Source organism: Ammospiza nelsoni, chromosome 3 (assembly GCF_027579445.1).
Source record: "Ammospiza nelsoni isolate bAmmNel1 chromosome 3, bAmmNel1.pri, whole genome shotgun sequence".
In the NCBI taxonomy this organism is placed as follows: domain Eukaryota; kingdom Metazoa; phylum Chordata; class Aves; order Passeriformes; family Passerellidae; genus Ammospiza; species Ammospiza nelsoni.
The window spans coordinates 70,657,670-70,676,521 of record NC_080635.1 but is presented as its reverse complement, the minus strand read 5'-3'; the positions used below and the strand labels follow the sequence as shown (position 1 = coordinate 70,676,521).

Here is an 18,852-nt window from a genome sequence, read left to right as displayed (position 1 = left end):
ACCTTGAATTACTCATTCAGCCAGATGGCCAAAGAGTGAAAAAAGTATGCAGGAGACTGTGGGAGAGAAAGGTGGGACACCTGGACTCCAGATCCCGCTCCACTAAGTTAGCTACCAGGAGGGAAACAACATTACAAACTCAGGCATTTCTGACCTGGATGCCCTATATCCCTCTGGTTGGAGAAATGTTCTGAAATTTCAGACAGAGGAGTGCGTTTGCATCCTTTCAAATTCTCAAGAGAGCCAAACCTGGGCTTCTTGCATCCTCAGTGAATGCTTAGCCAGTGGCTAAAGAACATAAACCAATGTTAACAGCACATCCCCAGTCTGACAATCCCCTTACAAAATTTCCTAGTTAAACTGACCAACAAATTTTATCTGTATTTTGAAATTGTTTGAAAGACAAAAAGCAAATTTTATTTAATAGAGTCTTAGAAAAAATGTTTACAAAATTAAAAAGAATGCCATTAATTCCAGGCATACCAGCCTTACGACAACTGAACAGGTACTCTGGTAAAAAAAATGTTTACTACATTCAGTTAACAACAATATTTTGCAAAAAGGTCATCCTACCACCTGTCTTTTGTACAACTCATTTTATTACTGACAAAACCACTTACCCTAACAAGGTGGCACTTCTGCAAGAAGACACCAAGCAAATATGAAGCAAATATGAAACCTGTGCAACATGAAACAAATGCAAGCTCTGATTCATTATACAACCTGAAAGGCATCAGGCTAATTTAAAGGTCTAAACAGAACATAGAAAACATCAAGCAGAAGTTTTATGGAGTTATTTCCATGCTAAGTGTCTAGACAATTCAGACTAAGTTTAAATTCTGCAATGTTAATTCAAAAACGAACACCAGCAGCCAATTCCAAAAACAATGCTCACAAGAAAGCCCACCTCTGCACAATTGCAACTGGATTAGAAACAAAAAAACAACCACTGTTTCCTTACAAAAACATATTACATTTCTAATAGTCAAAGACAAAAACAAGACATTTAAAACTGATGGGGTGAAAGAAGAGCAAGCCAAGAAAAGAGCTTACAATGGAGTTAGCATGCAGGCCTTCCTTTTGGCTTACTGAAGTGAACAAGTTTTAGGTATTGGAAACGAGTCAAAAAAGGCAAGATAGGAGGTGATCAAAAGCTTTGGCAACAGCTGCTGTAGCATGGCTTTAGGAAAATGTGATGGTAGGATACATGATGCAAAAACAGACAGTAAGACTCAGAACTAAATAAAACATTGACCAAAACCCTCAAAAGATGAGGTATGAACAAAGGATTCATTTGTAGACTGGATGACCTTGCTATCAGCACAGCAGAAATCAAAAGGAACATGATGATGGAGAAAATCACATATTTTGCTATGGAAATGACCAACATTCCTTCCCATATGATGGCAGCATGTATCAGCCAGACTGCTTTGTAGGCAACACCCAGGGTGCCCATCCATCCAGGATTACCCATATTTGCTCTACAGCCACTCAATAACATGTATCCTCCAACTACATCTCATGCATCTATTCCATAAGAAATTTCACATCATGGTCAAATATTTAAATACCTGCACTAAAACCAGCTAAAAAGATATGAAGGGAAATAAAAGGTCTTACAGGTAAGTGCAAGAAATAAGCTACTAACAATTAATTTTATGAACATATTTTTCCTATATTTTATTAGTTGTTTCTCAGCCCTGCAAGACTGAAGCATGTCTATAATTTTATTTGCAATGACTATGGGAGACAGTTGGAACCATTGTTAAGAGAAACTCCCATTCCTGTGCACTGTCAGCTATTCTGAGACTGCCAGCTTGACTTATTACTTCCAGTTTTTCTCTGAATTCTCTCTGAAGAGTTTGTCTGTAATTGTATTCAATGTAGCTGAAAGATAAGGTGCACTAACCTTGACATTAAATCTCTAGTACTAATGACACCTGAAATACATGGAACCTTTTTATGTGAGAGGAAAAAGAAGGTAACCTTTTTTATGCCATGAAAAATGAACACTTGATAAATGAGCAGTCCTGTTAAAAGAATAGATTGCTCATATGTCTAACTGCACAAGAAAAAGGCATTAAAAATAAAATGTGAATCACTAGAATACAGCGTACCAGATAGGGTTGGGGTTTATTTTATAACTATATATATTTTTTTATCATGCTTATATAACAATTACTGTGAATTCTGAGATACCCATAAATATCCAAGATACAGAGGGGATAAAAAGATCCAAACATATTGGTTGCACAACGGCAGATAGCTCCTACTATGAAATAAACCTGCTGTATTCTGAAGAGTTGTAACTACATTTCTGTTAATCAGCAATTAAAAGTATGGTTATCACAAGTGCTCTCCTCTCCCCTCCTGAACCTTCAATGTTCAGAATTGGATAGGGACATCAATACCATACATTCAAATTTTTTTTATGGGAATACTTTTGCTTTTCACAAAGCAGAAGTATGCAGCAGATGGGTATTGCCTGCCATGTACAGGGGAAGAGACTAATAGCTAAAGGGAGACAGCAGACTTCTCAGAGACCTTGCTCCTTACACCAGGTGTGTTGACAGAATTGCCAGCAGGGAAAGGATAATAAACCTTTTGGAGCAAGGCAATGACTGCTGCTTCTGGGACCATATCAGCATACAAACAAGCATTTGGTGCTGTTGAGGTCTGCAAAGTTTTGTCATTATTATTCATATATACTTTATGCAAATGGCATACGGTGTGATATTGATAAAAATGTGTCCTTTGATTAAAAAAATGACTTATTTTATACCATTGGCGCCATTTCCATCTATTTTTACCTTATTAAAATATAAGGTATCTGAAAATTTCACACTTTCATTTTTTGGTTCTTTCATCCCAGAATGATTCAATCTACACACTTTAAGAAGGGATAAAATGACATCAACCAATTCAAGCAACATTAACCCCAAGCAAGTGATGATGGAGACACAGCTCTATGCTAACAAGCCACCTTCAAGAGCAAACTTTATTTCTGCAGAATTCCTACCAGAGTGCACAAAATACGATCCTTTCCTGACTGCAGCTAATATTGGAACTCTGCTAAAATTTAATTTGCCTACTGGAACAGATATGAATGTAGCTGGACTTTTGGTACTGGCTTTGTTGTACCAAAAGCCAGAATGAAATTTCAGCTATAAGACACTGAAGCAAGCTTTCCGTGCAGCAGTGTCTAGGTGAAAGATAGCAAGTACAAGAAAGGAATCAGAAATGCTATTTAGTATAAAACAGAATTTGTTTATGTTTCTTCCCTTTCTGGCAATAATAGATGCATAATTTATTTGGCTGCATCTTCTCTTTCCACAAAAATGTACATAAATTTGGCCAAGTCTTTAGAAAAATTAAAAATTGTAACTTCAAATACTTAAATGGACTTCAGGAACCGGGCAATCAAGCTCACGAAATTTCATATGTACCAATCAAGCTGGCACTGCTGATGATAAGTTTTGAATTGCTGCAAACCCTATTAAAAAAACCCATTGTCTTTCTGATTTCCCTTTTGACTGCATAAGCACCTTCTCAAATGAAACACAGTGAGAATACCATATTGAATTCATATTCTTGAAATCTTTATCCCTTGTTCTCCAGCTCCTTATTCCACTTCTCAAGTCATCGATCACTCTTATCTATGTACTCATACACCTTTATACTGGAATATATAAAAAATAACCAAGTTTTGATGTACAGCACCCTGTCTGCACCACCAGCATATTATTCTGCCTTTCTTTTTTATTATTGTTTGCTCTAGAAGGATCTCAGAGCGGTCAAATTGCACATGAAAATCTACTAATGGTTAAAGGCCAGATACCAATGAAGCCACAAGAAATATTCATTAACTTAATGTGATTAGGGTCCAGAATATGCCGTTATTTCAAGTGGAAGAGAAAGAACATTGCATAATCTTTATACAGTCTCATATTTTCATCAACATATATCCGTGGAGTTCTCAATTCCACCTCAGCAGATGTTGTAATATCTTCAGTTACCTTGTATCAGAGTACTGACCAAATCCTACTAAGCAAATAAATTAATTGATGCAGTATGCGTTGTAATACTTAACTTCATATTGCTACAATTTCCCAAGAATTGGAGAGATTTGTATTGAAACTGGATAACTGCATTGTAAAATTTGTCAAGGGAGATGTTAACAGGACAGAAAAATGATTGGTGGTATTTCAGCAGGTAGAAAAACAAGGAAAATATTCTGGGATTGTAGGACAAATAAATTATAGAGATACAGTTATTTAAGAATTTGAATGAAGCAATTGGTCACACTAATATCATAGTTCTGATGGAAAGCAGTCCCTGAAGCTGCTGTGTGCTTCCATCACAGCACTGGATTGTACTTAGGTGATGGTTGGAGATTTCTCTTCACTAATACTATTATATTTTTTGTAAAGGAAATGGGAAAGTTCTGAAGTAGAGAATTGTTTCAAGGGGAAGGTTTCACAGCAAACACAGTTCTGGTGAAGTGCTCTGGTGTGTGGCCATGCCATGTCCCAGGAAGGCTGTGCCAGGCCTTGTTACCCACATGTGGCCTTTCTTTGCAAAGCTCCCACTGGGGTGAAAGCAGGGCTTTGCTCCTGGCCCACTGCAGAATCCCACCAGTGCTGCTCTGGTTTTGCTTGCTATGCTGCACATTGTGGCAGTCCAGTTCTCGCTTCACAAGCAGTGGGAGGAAGAAGCTCCAAGAAAAGGGAGGGCTGGACAGACAGACAGACAGACGCATCATTACAATTTTTCCAAGGTAAACCATCCCTACCATGCCTTCTCTGAAGATTACTGAAAATTACTTACTTTTTAAAATGGAAACCAAACACACTTAGTGATGTACATACTGAGTTTACCTTGCTCAGCTATCTAGTGCTATAAAGATTTATTTTGAACAAGATTTGAGCTATATCTCTGAACAGACTTTGATCAGCTCTAATGCAGAGCCTTTTTATTTATCCTACAATGTAAGGAGAAGACCTTTTCTTGTTCAACATATAATTGCTGTATTTGCACATGCTAAGTATGCTGAAAACAATAAAAGTTAATGAAGAAAAGTACTGGTTGTAATGAATTAGTAATATTGTTAGATTTGTATTTGGAGTTGGTTTTTATTGTTGCAGATGGAAGATGATCAATAGGAATATGTAATCAAGTTGTATGTGCTTTTCATCTCCTGAGACTCATCTTGTAAATGAGATGATGAATCTCACAGGATTTATCCTGGAGAGAAAAAGCTAAATAGAATAATTTAGAATAACTGCTTAGATTTCCTCTCACTAAAAGCTATGGAAAAGCTACCAAGGACTGGGAGACAAAATTACATATTTCTTTAAGATTATAAAAGACATCACTGCTCATATTTTGACATACTTTTCCCATTATCTTTCAAACAATTTTGTCAAGAGCATTGTAACTTCTTAATGTACTTAGATATTGAATATTTTAGGACCATGCATTTTCTCTACCAGTTAATTAGCTAAGCTTCCAAAGTACTTGTTAGTTGGGATACTGTACCTTTGCTGAAAACCAGCCTTCCAGAAGATAGAAATAAGAACAGTTAAGTCCCAAAGGAAATCATTTTTATGATAAAGAGTCCTAATGTGCCTCAGTAAAGGTGAGGATTGATTGTTATGGCCTATTGTTACTATAATTAGAAGTCAAACACCAATTAGCAGTTCCATTAATAAGATTAATCTCTGCAATATCTGCAGCTGAGACCCAGGGCTTGTGTGCAATAAGCCAGTGTGAAGTTAAAGTGCAACAGCTACACTGTACTAAAACTCTCAGGCTAAATACTTACATCACACAAAAGGTAACACCTCTGCTTTCTTTGAGTTTTGAGTTTCTACATACACTATTGGTCTTACTATATTTTTCTAATTTAATACTTTTAATTTTGTTTAAACATGTTCTACCATGATTTAGCAGTCATTGATGGGGATAGGTGCAATGGAGCATGAGGTCTCCCAAACTTTGGTTCACAGCCACTCCCTCTGCATTGAACCAGGGCAAGGTATATTTAATTTAGTTTCCATTACTAGTAAACCCAGAAAAGTAGTAATGGAAAAAAAAAAACAAACCAACTTCTTACAAATATCAAAGTACTCTTCACATGATAAAAATCCATTGTACAGTTAGGAATCATTTTTTTACTTGAAAATATGAAGGTAAGAAACAGTCAAATCCAATCTCTGAAGTTAACACCCTATGCAGTTCAGAGCACAGAAACTGAAAGAAGGGTAAGATCTGAAATGAGGTGAAGAGTCACACACTTGTGCTCATTGTATTCTTGTAGGCACTGAAATCGTCATTTGTATGGTCTTTCTTTGGTTTTATTTCACTTGTGTTTTACCTTTTACAGTAACTCTCAAAGATTTTGTACACAGATATACCTACACCATGCAAGGTAAAAAGAAGGCTTTTGTAAAATATAATAGCAAACAGGTCAAAGCAACCTTGAAGTGTCATTTACACTCTAAGAATACAATAAACCTCACCTCCTTCACCAAAATTCATTCATGTTTCCCATGGCTAACTAGCCAGGAGGCTTTGTAATGTATTTGCTTTTTCCTTTCTTTCTTTTAAATGGGGACTATCTAATTTCTTTCCATAGATAAATACATCTAGATTATTGTAGAGCTGGAAAGCATTTAAACAACTATTTAAAATTACAAACGTCTTTAAACTTGTCTACAGTAGGAAGAAGCTGCTGACAAAAAATCACAGGTGAGCTGAGCAAGTGAAGATACAACTTACACAGTGAAAGACCTGCTTTTCCAGAGAGCACTGACCTGTTCCTAAAGCAGAAGGCAGCCCTTTGGTACTGGAGCCATCTACTCTGACTGGAGATGTGAGTCACCCGAGCATTAGCATCTCTCAGCTGCTTGGCTGCATTCACAAGAACAGGACAGAAGCTACTTGCCAATAAATGCAGCACTCAGGGAATGCAGAGCCAAAGGTGCATATCCTCATGCAGGATTTATTCTGGCTTTCACTCAATGTGGAACACCTTTTACATCTTCCCAATTTCCAGAGAAGGTGTCCTCACACCTCATATGCTGTTATGCTAAATACATAAAGCCAAGTATTGCCATTTCAGATTCTTCTCACCCATAAAATCCCAGTCCTACAGCAGTCCAGGTCAAAGGCATAAGTCAACCAACCAATGTTCATCTGTGCATATTTTTGCAGACTGCAAGTCTCAAAAGCATACTATGATCAGCATATTACCTCTGAGCTTTTGACTATACTAGTCCATATTTAGCTTTGAAGGACCATCATTCACATAAGCTTGGATTCCCTGGAGGCAGCCTGAGTGCTCCTCATGCATACAGCAATTAAAGACTGCTCTAACAAGCACAGCACCGCCGCTGCTACAGCTGCCATGGCATGGGTTTTGGAGAAGAACGGATAGAGCTGCAGATGGTGAGCTGTCACCTGTGAGAAATAGAAGAGATTCCCAGTGTCCCCATTAATATACAGCAATTTGTCCCTAATACACAGTGGCATATCCCTAAGTCAGACAAGACCTTTACACTTGTGTTCCTAAAGTAGGTAATTTCTCACAGTCACCATTTCTAATTCTGAAAATCTTGGGATGCAAAGTTCTTTGGATACTCCAGCTGACAAATGACCATAAAGACACCTAACAGGCTAAATGATGCCAACCTCAGTGTAGCCTCTTGTGAGCTCCATAGTCATGAACGCACACCAGTGACACAATTGGACACAGAGCTGAGGCTACAAGCTGGAGGTAGAATGCTCACTCATCTGTTTAAAACACATCTTGATTATCACCTTGTGAAGAAGACTCTCTTCTTGAAAGACCTGACCTTCATGAAGAAAGCTAGATGAGTCTGACCTCATTGCTGACTCTGCTTTCAGAAGGAGGTGGGTCTACAGACCTCCTGATATCCCTTCCAACTTGAATTATACTGTGAACCTAAATGTACTGTCAGCATCATCTGGTTAACCCTAAAGGAGGTTAATGGAAGGTCAAACGTTCTTTGAAAATGGCATAAAGCTCTTTGGAATACAGGAAAGGAAATAAAGTTAAGGGAAAAGCTTTGTTTTCCTATCTAGCAAGAAGCTGGGAGAAACCTAGATAGAACTGCAGAGTGACAGATCGCTATGTCCTCTGTCCTTACAGTCCTTAGAAAGACACCTACCCCCTCTGACTTCTTTGTAATCAAAGAAACATTCAGAGAAAAAGAAACCTAAGGGTGAATGAATCCTCTGGTTAAGATCTGGATTCAAGTTTTACATGTTCCTTGGAGCAGGTTAGAAGATTACTGTGATATGGCCACAATGACAAAGAGCATGTGAAATGACTCTGTGACCCCTCTGTGTGTGTATGTCACAACAACTTAGTATTGGAACATGGCAAGAAAAAAGACTCATCACCATAACAAGGATTTCACATCTGCTGCCAGCTTACTCTTAAATTGGGCTTTCATTGGAATCAGCATCAATGCTGTTCCAAAATAATTACTAAAACACTATGGAAAAGGTATCTAGGTTCATGATTTCTGTCACTACGGTATTGCCACCACTCTTCCAAGTAGCAGGAAGGATTCTGATTCTGAGACAAGTTTATCCAGTAGGTACCTTCTTGTAGTAAAGCATGTTCAGCTTGCAAAGTGATGAAAGGTCACCTGTATCATCCTGAGGAAGAAGGTGCAAGGACAGAGTCCAGTATCAATAGTACAGAACTGAAATTCAATTTCAATATGGAATATTGATTAGAAGGTCTTTGCTTGTCAATGGCCATAGGATCCACCAGTGTGGATGCCCAGGCAGACTTGACTGAAAAAAGGATTGCTTTAAACCTCTGACAAGCATCCAAGGAAATCTGCAGAGCTGACTCAATGGATGTCAATACTAGAGGGTATTTTTAAAATTGGCACTAATAGGGAAAAAAAAAAGAAAAGAAAAAAGGCAAAACAGAGAGAAGAAAATAACTTGCTGTGCTAGAGCCAAGGATGCTGAGGGCTGAAGAGATGGCCCAAGTTTGCTCTTTGGTGTCACTTGCACTCTAAGCTGCAATACAGAGGCTACGTCAGGCATCCATTACTCAATAAAAAGGCAAGGAGATCCCTCAGTCCCCAGGCAGTAATGTCTGGCAGTGCCAGACATGAACAGAAAAAGATACCCCTTTGGGTACTTTGAGAGAGGACCCAAGCCAGTCTTGGTATCTTCAACTGTGAGAATGTAGCTCCACCATGAAGCATAAAGTTGTCAGTGTTCAGAAACCACATGATCCTGGAGTTTCAATTACAAACCTCACTACCAGCAGCAAAGTAAAACACCAGCAAGCTGCATACTTCACTATCCAAGTGAGCTTTGCTCTGAGAGAAGGCAATGCAGTGTCAGACTCAAGTATAATCACTAGTTAGGAAATGGATCTCAAAGCCCTTATGAAGCTCTAGCCTCCTGTGTCACATCGGAGGCACTCTCTGATACCATTAGTATGATAAATTATTGTTAATTCAATTCTGAACCCAGTGTGAGTTCTGCTTTCTCTTTAGCACAGGAGTAAGGACTTTCAAGGGAATATGGGATACATGCTTTGCTTGAGCACAGGCAATGACATCAACTCTTACATGATACTGTCTGCATACTCTGTACTGAGCACTACAATTGATCCTTATATTTGCAATGCTTCTGTAGCCAAGGAAATATTTTCTTTAATGCTAAGAGACCAGCAGAAAGTTTTAATTTAGGAAATCTGTCCAGCAGCTGAAATTGAGCTGTTTATCATGCTGCTACTTCTCTTCATCCTCTTTTGGGATCACTGGTGCTGAGCTGGAAGCAAAGCCAGGTTCTTTTCCTCGCCAATAGGAATAAAGTCAGGCTGCTGCCAACACGATAGGGAGGTGGCTGTACAGCATAAAGCATGCCAGGCAGGCTTTTATAACACTTCCTCCCTTATCTTCAGCATGGCTCATAAGGCAACCAGCAGTTACTATGATACCCTGCACACAATGACCCCCACGGCCCCAGATTAATGCAGGCAGATCACGACTCTGGCAAATTATGAAGTGCTAAAGCTGAAGGCAATGCTGGCCAGAGGCAGCACCACTTAACTACACTAGTCCTGCTCCTGTAACCACCTAAATTGTCATCCTCATTATTCTGGAAAAGATTGTTCTCTGGTAGCAGGCATTGGTTTTGTCCCATTGTGTACCAGTGAAAAACAGATGCCAGCTAGGAAGCTAGATTATCTATTTTTATACATTTAGGTCAATTGTCCTTTGAATTGACATATCTAGAGAACAAGAAAATAGGACAATTTTTTTTCTATTCCAAATTCAGCTCTCAGTATCTTTCTATTTTAATTTTAATTTTTGTATTGCCTTATTGTGATTTAAGAATATGAAATAGAGAAGAGGTTATACAGAATGTGCCAAATTCCAGGATGAAAAGGTCCACCATGGTTTTTTGTGTTTTTTCAAAGTAAATGGTTATCACATCTACATCTACACAGCTACATCTTCCTGGTCACAGATTATACATTTAGTGTAGTACCAGTTACAGAGGACTGATGTAACCTGGCTATCTACTGCAGGACTGAATATTTAAATACAGCACAAGAACTGGTTCCAACACAAACACTGGGAAAAGAAAGACTGGGCTGGTGCAGTTGCTGACAAGTACTGGAACAACTTAGCTCATGCTCAGATTTCAGAAATACAATTAATTAATCACTACTAAGTATCCTAAAATCAAGTCAGCCATATCCCAGCTAACAGTCCACAATATAATGTTCAAAGCACATAAGTATCAGGCAGTGAAGATGCTCATTACAGTGCCAGAAATAATATTTCCAGCAAAACATTATATATAAAGATGAAGTAATTATATGGCATGGCAACAAAAAGAGCTGTATAGATTACAGCTGAGCTGAAAATCTGTAAGAATCTGTTTCCAAAAAATACTATCCAAAGCTGGAGACATATAAGCAATAAAGGATTAAGCATATTTCTTCGCTTCATATCACTGAGGGATATATTTTGCCTTTGATATATATGTCAAATATACACAAACCACATATAATTACATTGCAACCAAGACAGCAGACAAAAATGCACTAATGGAAAACAACATTCTTTTGTTCGTCTTCAGGAGAGGGCAGTTTGTAAAACACTGCTTGTAATACATGTTAAAAATATCACAAAAAACCTTTAAGATCACAACTTTACAAGCTGCCTATTCTCTTAGCTATATACAATGGAGAAATGGAAATCAGAAATTACACTCACATTTAAATAAGTGCAGTTGGAAAAGTACCTTAAATAAAGAAAGAATTCCAAAGCCAAAACCCACAGTGACTTCAATAGAGGGCAAGAACTGACCATTATGACACAAAATGAAAAAATGCAGTGGCATATTTGCTTGTATTTACACCAAGTTGCAGGACTTAAAGCGTCATTGAAAATCCATTCAAATTAACAACTCCACAGTCATCACTTTTGCAGACAGTAATGAACCTTAGGTGAACCTGTGTGGGCATATTCAAAACTGCTTTGTTTTTGGCGTACCTTTGTAACTCTGAACTAGATATTATAATGGCTATTGACTTGCTCAAACTTAGATTATTAGGCTAGATTTTCAGCTGGTTGAACTGGCATCATTCCAATGATGTCCATTTACACCAAATGGCTCATTATTAATTCAAGGTCTTATTTGCTCCTTAATGAATACTTCCACTAGTCACCTTCCCAACGGCAGCTTTAAATGCTCAAACTTTACCTCCATGGTCAGAATCACCATACTCAAGAACTTAGTTATCCAAAAAATAATGCTTTTTCTCTCCTTTTATGAGGCATACTTAAGGTAAAACTTTTTTAATCATTTACAAAACAAACAAAAATACCTCCTGTGCCATAATTAACTAACTAGAATTATGCTTTCATACAGCATCATTTGCATATAAATATAAAAATTTTACAACCCGAAGGGGACGTTACAGATGAAACAAAATAAGAATGGAATTAAACAGCCAAAAGGACAACACAGCTTTCCATAACAAGCCTGCTTTACAGCCTCGTCCTTTTTCTTACTTGTTTATGCCTGTACTAATTCATATATGTTTTCCTTCTCTGCTATTTTAAGATACTACACAGATTTAAATTTTTTTTCTGTTTGGTCTTTCCAATTCTATGATACTAGTTCTGCATTTTGAAACAAAACAGGATGGAAACCTGCCACTAAGCTGGTCCATCTTCCTTTAGTGTATTACAGAGGTCAGAAACACAATTAACAAAAAACCCAACAGTCTTGTTTCCTCAACCAAGCAACATACAATTTTTCAAAAGGTTTTTAAAAAATTCAAAGTTTGCAATTATTCAACAGATCTCATGACTCGCTTCAATAGAATCGTTCACGATCAAATATACAAAGGAGAGCAACCACTAATTTTCATTACTGATGTTACTAGATTAAGAAATTTAGTTTAAAAGCTTACAAAATATTTAGGAACTCAATGAAGCTGAAATATCTCAGTGAGAGCCTAAGGAACCATAATGGCAGGCTCAGTAAACCTGCTGTGACATGTGGGAGATAAAAACTTTATTCTACACTGCTGCTGCATGGGAAAACACCCTTCAAACAGGCTATACAAAAACTTCTGTGCTCAGTGAGACCAACTGGTGTCCCACAAGGCTGGCATCTCACTTGGAAATTTCTAGCAAACATGCGTACTCAAATAACATGGGAGGAAATCAAAATGAAAATACTCTATTTAAAAATGTTTTCTAGCATTGGGGGTTTTTTATTCTGAGTACCTCTTAATGTAAACTTTCAACTATCTTGACCCAAATGTTTTCAATTTGGTTGTGTCCAAAAACCCACAATTAGATACAATAAGAGTTACACACAAAGAGTAGGAAATGGTTTTCACTGTGGAAAGCTTACAATAAACCTGAGGAACAAAGATTTGTGATTAGATAGGTATTGATTTTCCTTGACAGGTGAACAGGCCACTTAGCATGCTTTGATACCACCAAGAAATTGCCCATCAAATATACCCTAGCATACATACCTGGAATAAATTCCACTGACCATGTCATGCTGGAAAGAGAGCTCTGCTGTGCTGGGTCCAGCAGCTTTGGAAATCAGCAGTACGACCAAACCTCGCATCTGTAAATTGTTTCGGCTATCATAGACAAAACCCCTAAAACAGAAGAAAACAAAAAAGACATATTTTCACAATCCATGTTCACTGGTTGTACCAAAGTGGAAAAAAAGACTTAGACCTCAGGCTGCCATCCATTCATCATGTCTTTAATATTCATGTTAGCAGGGAAATAAGTTGCAATTATGAATCATGATCTTCTGTCATCTTTTACCTGACACAATGAAATCCTACTGCTGCAGAGAAAAACAAGTATTTAGGATTGAATTAAATCTTGATTATTTTCAAGGAGAAGCATGTCTCTTGCATTTCATGTCATGCACAAGTCAGGTGTAACCCAATGAGCTTGGCAGCTCAGGATACCCCATGCTCACAGCAACCCTGAAAGCAGTAGAAGGGAGATTCCATCTAACTTCCCAAAGCAGAAATTTTTTTTTAGCTCAGCCCATCAGTACTTCCCAGCCACTCAAACCCATGAAAGATTGCACAGCTCAGTTCTCTGCTCAAGGGAACACAAACTGTGGCATGCACCTTTGTTTTGTTTACTGGCTACAGGTAGTGAAGGATTTTAAGGAGGAGGGGGACAGCTGCTTGCCTTCAGCATTCTGTGAATCTGTAACCTGCATATTTCTATTCTCACCAAACACACAAATATATAATGTGTTTTTTTAGCATGCTCCAATATACAGTAGACAGAATGTAGCCAAGGCAGTTATACACTTAAAACTGTATAGATTTCCAAAATCAGTCATAATGAACATTAAGCTACCCAGGAAAAAGACAGAAAAAATATATAATGAATAATACATAGTGTGTATGCATCCTGGACACAGAATTCATAATTGTTTGTGGTGATGTAAGTACTTTTCTGGCTTGAACTCCAGTTGACCACATTACTCACAACCACAAAAGTTCTACAGATGATGCAACTGAATTAAAATATATTTCCTCAACACTATTTAAAACTCCATCATTTTTAAAGAAAAGTGGTTTTCGGAAAAAAATTGGCTTTTTTCCACATATGTATGTGGTAAAATCAGAGTGCATTACTAAAGGCAGAGATATAGTGAGAAATGAATAATGCTTTAATAAAATAGCAAATTATAGTGATACTCTGAACAATCACAACACTTTGCTTTTTCATGCCCAGCGCTCTACAGCTTGTCAAGCGACAGGATGTTACAAAACTAGACATAAAAAGTGTTCATCACAGGAACATGGAGCACTGGCCTCTAAATAAGCCACTGCCTAGACAGTCACTAGAAGTGAAGCACTTTCACCTGATTCGAACAAGGTAAGAAACAGAAGAAAATTACCTGTGTTGAAATACTCAGTGTGTAGCAATAGCAAAAGCAGCGTTATGGGCTGTTCAGGGGGTTTCCAACACCACTAGCAATGAATACCTTACCGTCTTGGAAAACTGTTAATGAAAAGTGCAGCTGTGGGTGGGGGGAAGATCAGAACATAAAAATCAAGTAATAAGGAGCAGTATGTCTATCATTGCTACACCTAATCATACAGCCTCGACGTTACATATGGTTTGGATGTAATTTTAGACAGGATTTTCTTTGAATTACCAACCAGTAGTCAGAGTTTAACTCCATTTTCAAAACATGTTGTGTTACTGACATGTATCATATCCACACTAAAGCAAACCGCATTAGACTTGAAACAAATAAAGCCTCCGGTGATCATCCTTTAGACACCAGAAACTACTGCAACTACTTGACATGGCTTCAGGGGTCACATTCACATTCTGAATTAAGCTCCCCAGAGATACCCTGCACAAGTAACAGCAACACAAAAGTCTTCCAGATGGTGCAATTAGTCGTGATGGGTATGTGGCAGGAGACAGGTGCCTCCAGGGAAAAAAGTGAACTAAAAGCAACCCAAGTGAAATTGCGCACACAGAAAAAGATACATCAAGCTGACAGTCTTTTGGAAAACCTCTGCTGAACAACACAAGCGCAGGTATAGGGTACCCAAAAAAACCCCTCAATCATTAGCACAATTTTGCTTCCTCTTAAGTTTACAGGCTGGGTATCTGCAAATGACACACTTCATCCTTGGGGCACTGCATAACAGAAAAAGGTAGGAAAGTCAAACACCTCTAGGATTCCGTTTTGGAATTCAGAATTCGGGGGAGGGAAAGACAGTTACTCTAGATATTATCCGTGTGACAGAGTAACCCAGTTGAAAACCGGCAGATTCCCAGTGTTAAATACAGCACAGCGTTCCCCACAGAAATTTCCACGCTACAGCAGAGGGAAGAGGCGCCCGGCTGCGGCGCATGCGCGGTGTGCCACGGCAGCCGCGCCAGGGCCTCACACCGCCCACTCGCCCAGCGACACCGGCTAATGGCGAATGCCAGCGGATTACACCGCCCACCGCCAGCGCCCGTCTGCCACGCAGAGTGCACCAGGCAAACCTTCCACTCGGCGCTTTGTGTATGCTCCACGTGTGCGGCTATTTCCGTAGAACTGTCACACTTCTATTAAAGCAAAAATCTGCTATTCATCGCAAGCGTCATATGTGTTTAAATACTGAAATACCACAAAGATTTTTAAATTATTTGCATGAGACAAAACCACGTTCCTAGCACTTTTTTCATTATATTAAACTGTGAATTTAAACAATAGAGAGGAAACATGGAAACTGTAACAGTTACTGTTATAAATTATCAAATCGAGAGCCAAACTTATAAGAAAATTTAGCAATGATTTATTAAATTGTCAGCGAAACAGAATTTCGATCGGCAAAAACCACGACAGCTGAGGGCAGCGCCGAGCCCGGGATCGACGCTGGGTGAGCACACGGACCTGACCCCCGAATGTCAGTCTCCCCCTGTTCACAAATGCTGCTTTGCACAGCGAGCTCTTATACAGTTTATTCCGCCTGAGGCAGAGATGACCAAATGTTCTTTTGTGTCCCTTCACATGCAGAACCGTGGCTACACATGTGCAGAGTTGGACAAAAGTCCAATCCAGGAGTCTAGATGTTGTCCGAGAACTGCGGAGAAGTCGGCATTCACATGTAACAGGGCGGCGCCGGTGATCACCGTGGTAGACGCAATCTCCTAGGTGAGAATCACTCTTGAGCGGTCCTGGTATCCCAGGGAAGTCCGTGATCATCACCCAGGAAGGTTTCATTCTTACGTTAAAGAACCTGATATTATCTTAACGACATCCTGGAACTGGATGAATAATACACTGCTCCCGGCTGGGGTGGTCAAAAGACATAGTTTGGATCCTACAATATTTTAGACATTAATAGCATGAATTATCTCTATCATATACTACAGTTACCATAAGGAAGAGCTGGACACAGGGATAATTTCATGGTACCAAAAGGCAGCAAAAAACCCCCTGCACAGGCAACTGTAAAGACAACTGACTCTGCAAATGGGTGTAGCAGAAGAGACCATACTCATGGGTAGTAGTGCTAATTCAAGTTTAATTATGAAGAATGCAGAACAAATTTCCCAACAAAACTGATGTGATAAGGTATTTTGAGAAACAAAAAGGGGGGTTTAAATGTTCAGCTTATTATAGATGGATAATGAGATGACTGACTCTTGCAATAAAAAGATAACTATTGTGTGAATATTAAGAAAAGCTTTAATGATGTACAGTGATGTCATTGTAGTTTAGATGTCCTCTGTTCAACCCATGGTTCCCTTTCCCCCCCTGTATTGTGACCATCAGATACCCTGGGCTGTCTAGGATAAGTAAAAAGAAGGCGTGCATGTGTCCCTTACCTGGGGCACTTTGGGAATGGAAAAGCTCGGGGCTTTGGGGGTGCGGCATGGCAACACCTGATCTCCAATTAAGTTACAAGAAAGCAGTCTCCACCAATAAATGGCAAAGAAGAGCTGACTGACATACTTTGGGAGGGGCCAGGGCTGGCTGATGCAACCCCCCCCCCCCCCCCCCCCCAACCCCCAGGGGTATAAAAGATGGAATATCCATCTTGAAGATGAACCAGCCACTTGGTATGCACGAGGGGCAGGTCCCGGTGCTGCAGCTTTTTCCTTATGTAGTCTTTTGTTGTATTTTTTGTTAAGGTTTAATAAACCTTTTTAAGTTTTCTTAGTGAGCAGTTGTTTCTCACAAGCTAAACGTTGTTAGTATTTCCCAAGAGTTCTGCTCATGACCCAAACAAGCAGGAGCTGTGGGGCTGGCAGCCCTTCCATCAGTTACCCCACAGGAGCCCCTCCACTCCCATCCAGGTGTGTTTGATGGCCACAGGACTGCTGGTAAAGGCTGAAGTGGACAGATCACAGTTCTCCTCACCTCCTCTGGTGATTTTTACCCTTCCTTTCCATGCATTCTATTGAAGGTGTCCCATTGACAAGATCAGTCGTTTTGTTTCAGGCCATACACAAGCCCCGTGTGGTTAACAACGGGAAGGAAAACAGAGAGAAATTCCATTCCCCTACCTTCCCTGTTCAGCTGTCAAACAAAAGGAGGGGGAAAAATTATCTGTCCACACAGCTCTAATGAAAAGCAGCTGGGAAAGTCTATAACACAACCAAAATCAATTACACTGATGAAGAAGATTTATAAGCACAGGATAGTGTCATTGAAAGCCCAGGCTAATTTTAGGCTGAATTACAAACTATTCTGAAAAAGAAACCCCTCAATTCAAACTGACAATCCCAGATGTGACAATATAAACAGAGTTTTCAGCCTGTAACATCTCAGGAAAGCACCTTCCATTTTCCTCAACATAGAAGGGTTATCAGGATGCACTCACAGTTATAGGCGCAGGTACCTTTTAAAAATAATATAACCCATTTTGTTGAAATTAATTATAACAGACAATTCTATAGCTATCACTAGAGGTAAGACATGGAGCTACTTGGAAAGATTCTTGGCTTCCTTATTAGAAATGCAAGAAATACCAGCCTCAGGGCTTTTATCCAATTTGCTATATTAATGGCTTGTCAGAAGTAAATAAGAGAAAACTCTCTGACATACTCATTTTTTAAATGGATGTTAAACCACTATATTATTTATGTGCATATCTGAATTATAGGATTCACCATCTGACCACATGATCACACTCAAATACGAATATATTTAAACACTGAGAGCATTCAAAGTTATACATTTGGTATTGCTAACAGCAATCTATAGCAACTTGTTTTTACCTGCTACTCAACTTTCAAGTACTTATTTAATATCCTTCTGCATATCTCTGCAGAAGAGAGATAAGCAGAAGGATATTTAATAAGTACTTGAAATAAGCACATTAAAAACCCTGACCCATTCCAACTTCCATAGCCATATCTGTAGAGGAAAATCAGCCTTGTCATGACATGTGCTTTGAGCATGATTCAGAAGGGGAAAGGAGACACACTTACTTCACATGAAGAGAACAGCATTAAAAAATGGGATTCAAATTAAATACACAGCTGACAGGAAATTATAGAAGGGAGGATGCTCTGCCACCCACATGCCATCTCAACTCAAAAAGCCCACTAGAGGCTGCAGGTGAGAATGTGAGTTTTAGAAACTTATTCTTGGGTTTGGACAACTAAACATCTCTTTGCATATGGAAAATGAGTATTGAGGTTTGGGAAACTTCCTTACCTGAAAAACAGGCTTGTGAAAAATGGGATGGGGCTCATCACCATTTTGTAACTGCCTGGTAATTAAAGAGTTTATCCAGCAAGGGCAGACCTGTCCAAT

The 18,852-nt window shown here is 38.9% G+C and overlaps 1 protein-coding gene across 2 annotated transcripts in view; it reads right to left on the bottom strand.

Moving 5' to 3' along the window:
• Positions 1–18,852, bottom strand: part of PDSS2 (decaprenyl diphosphate synthase subunit 2) — a 110,834-nt gene that overhangs the window by 51,799 nt on the left and 40,183 nt on the right. For both annotated transcript variants that reach the window (XM_059468973.1, XM_059468972.1), the window contains exon 2: positions 13,067–13,198. In XM_059468973.1, coding sequence (XP_059324956.1) covers positions 13,067–13,198 — 132 coding nt within the window. The remainder of the gene's footprint in view (positions 1–13,066; positions 13,199–18,852) is intronic.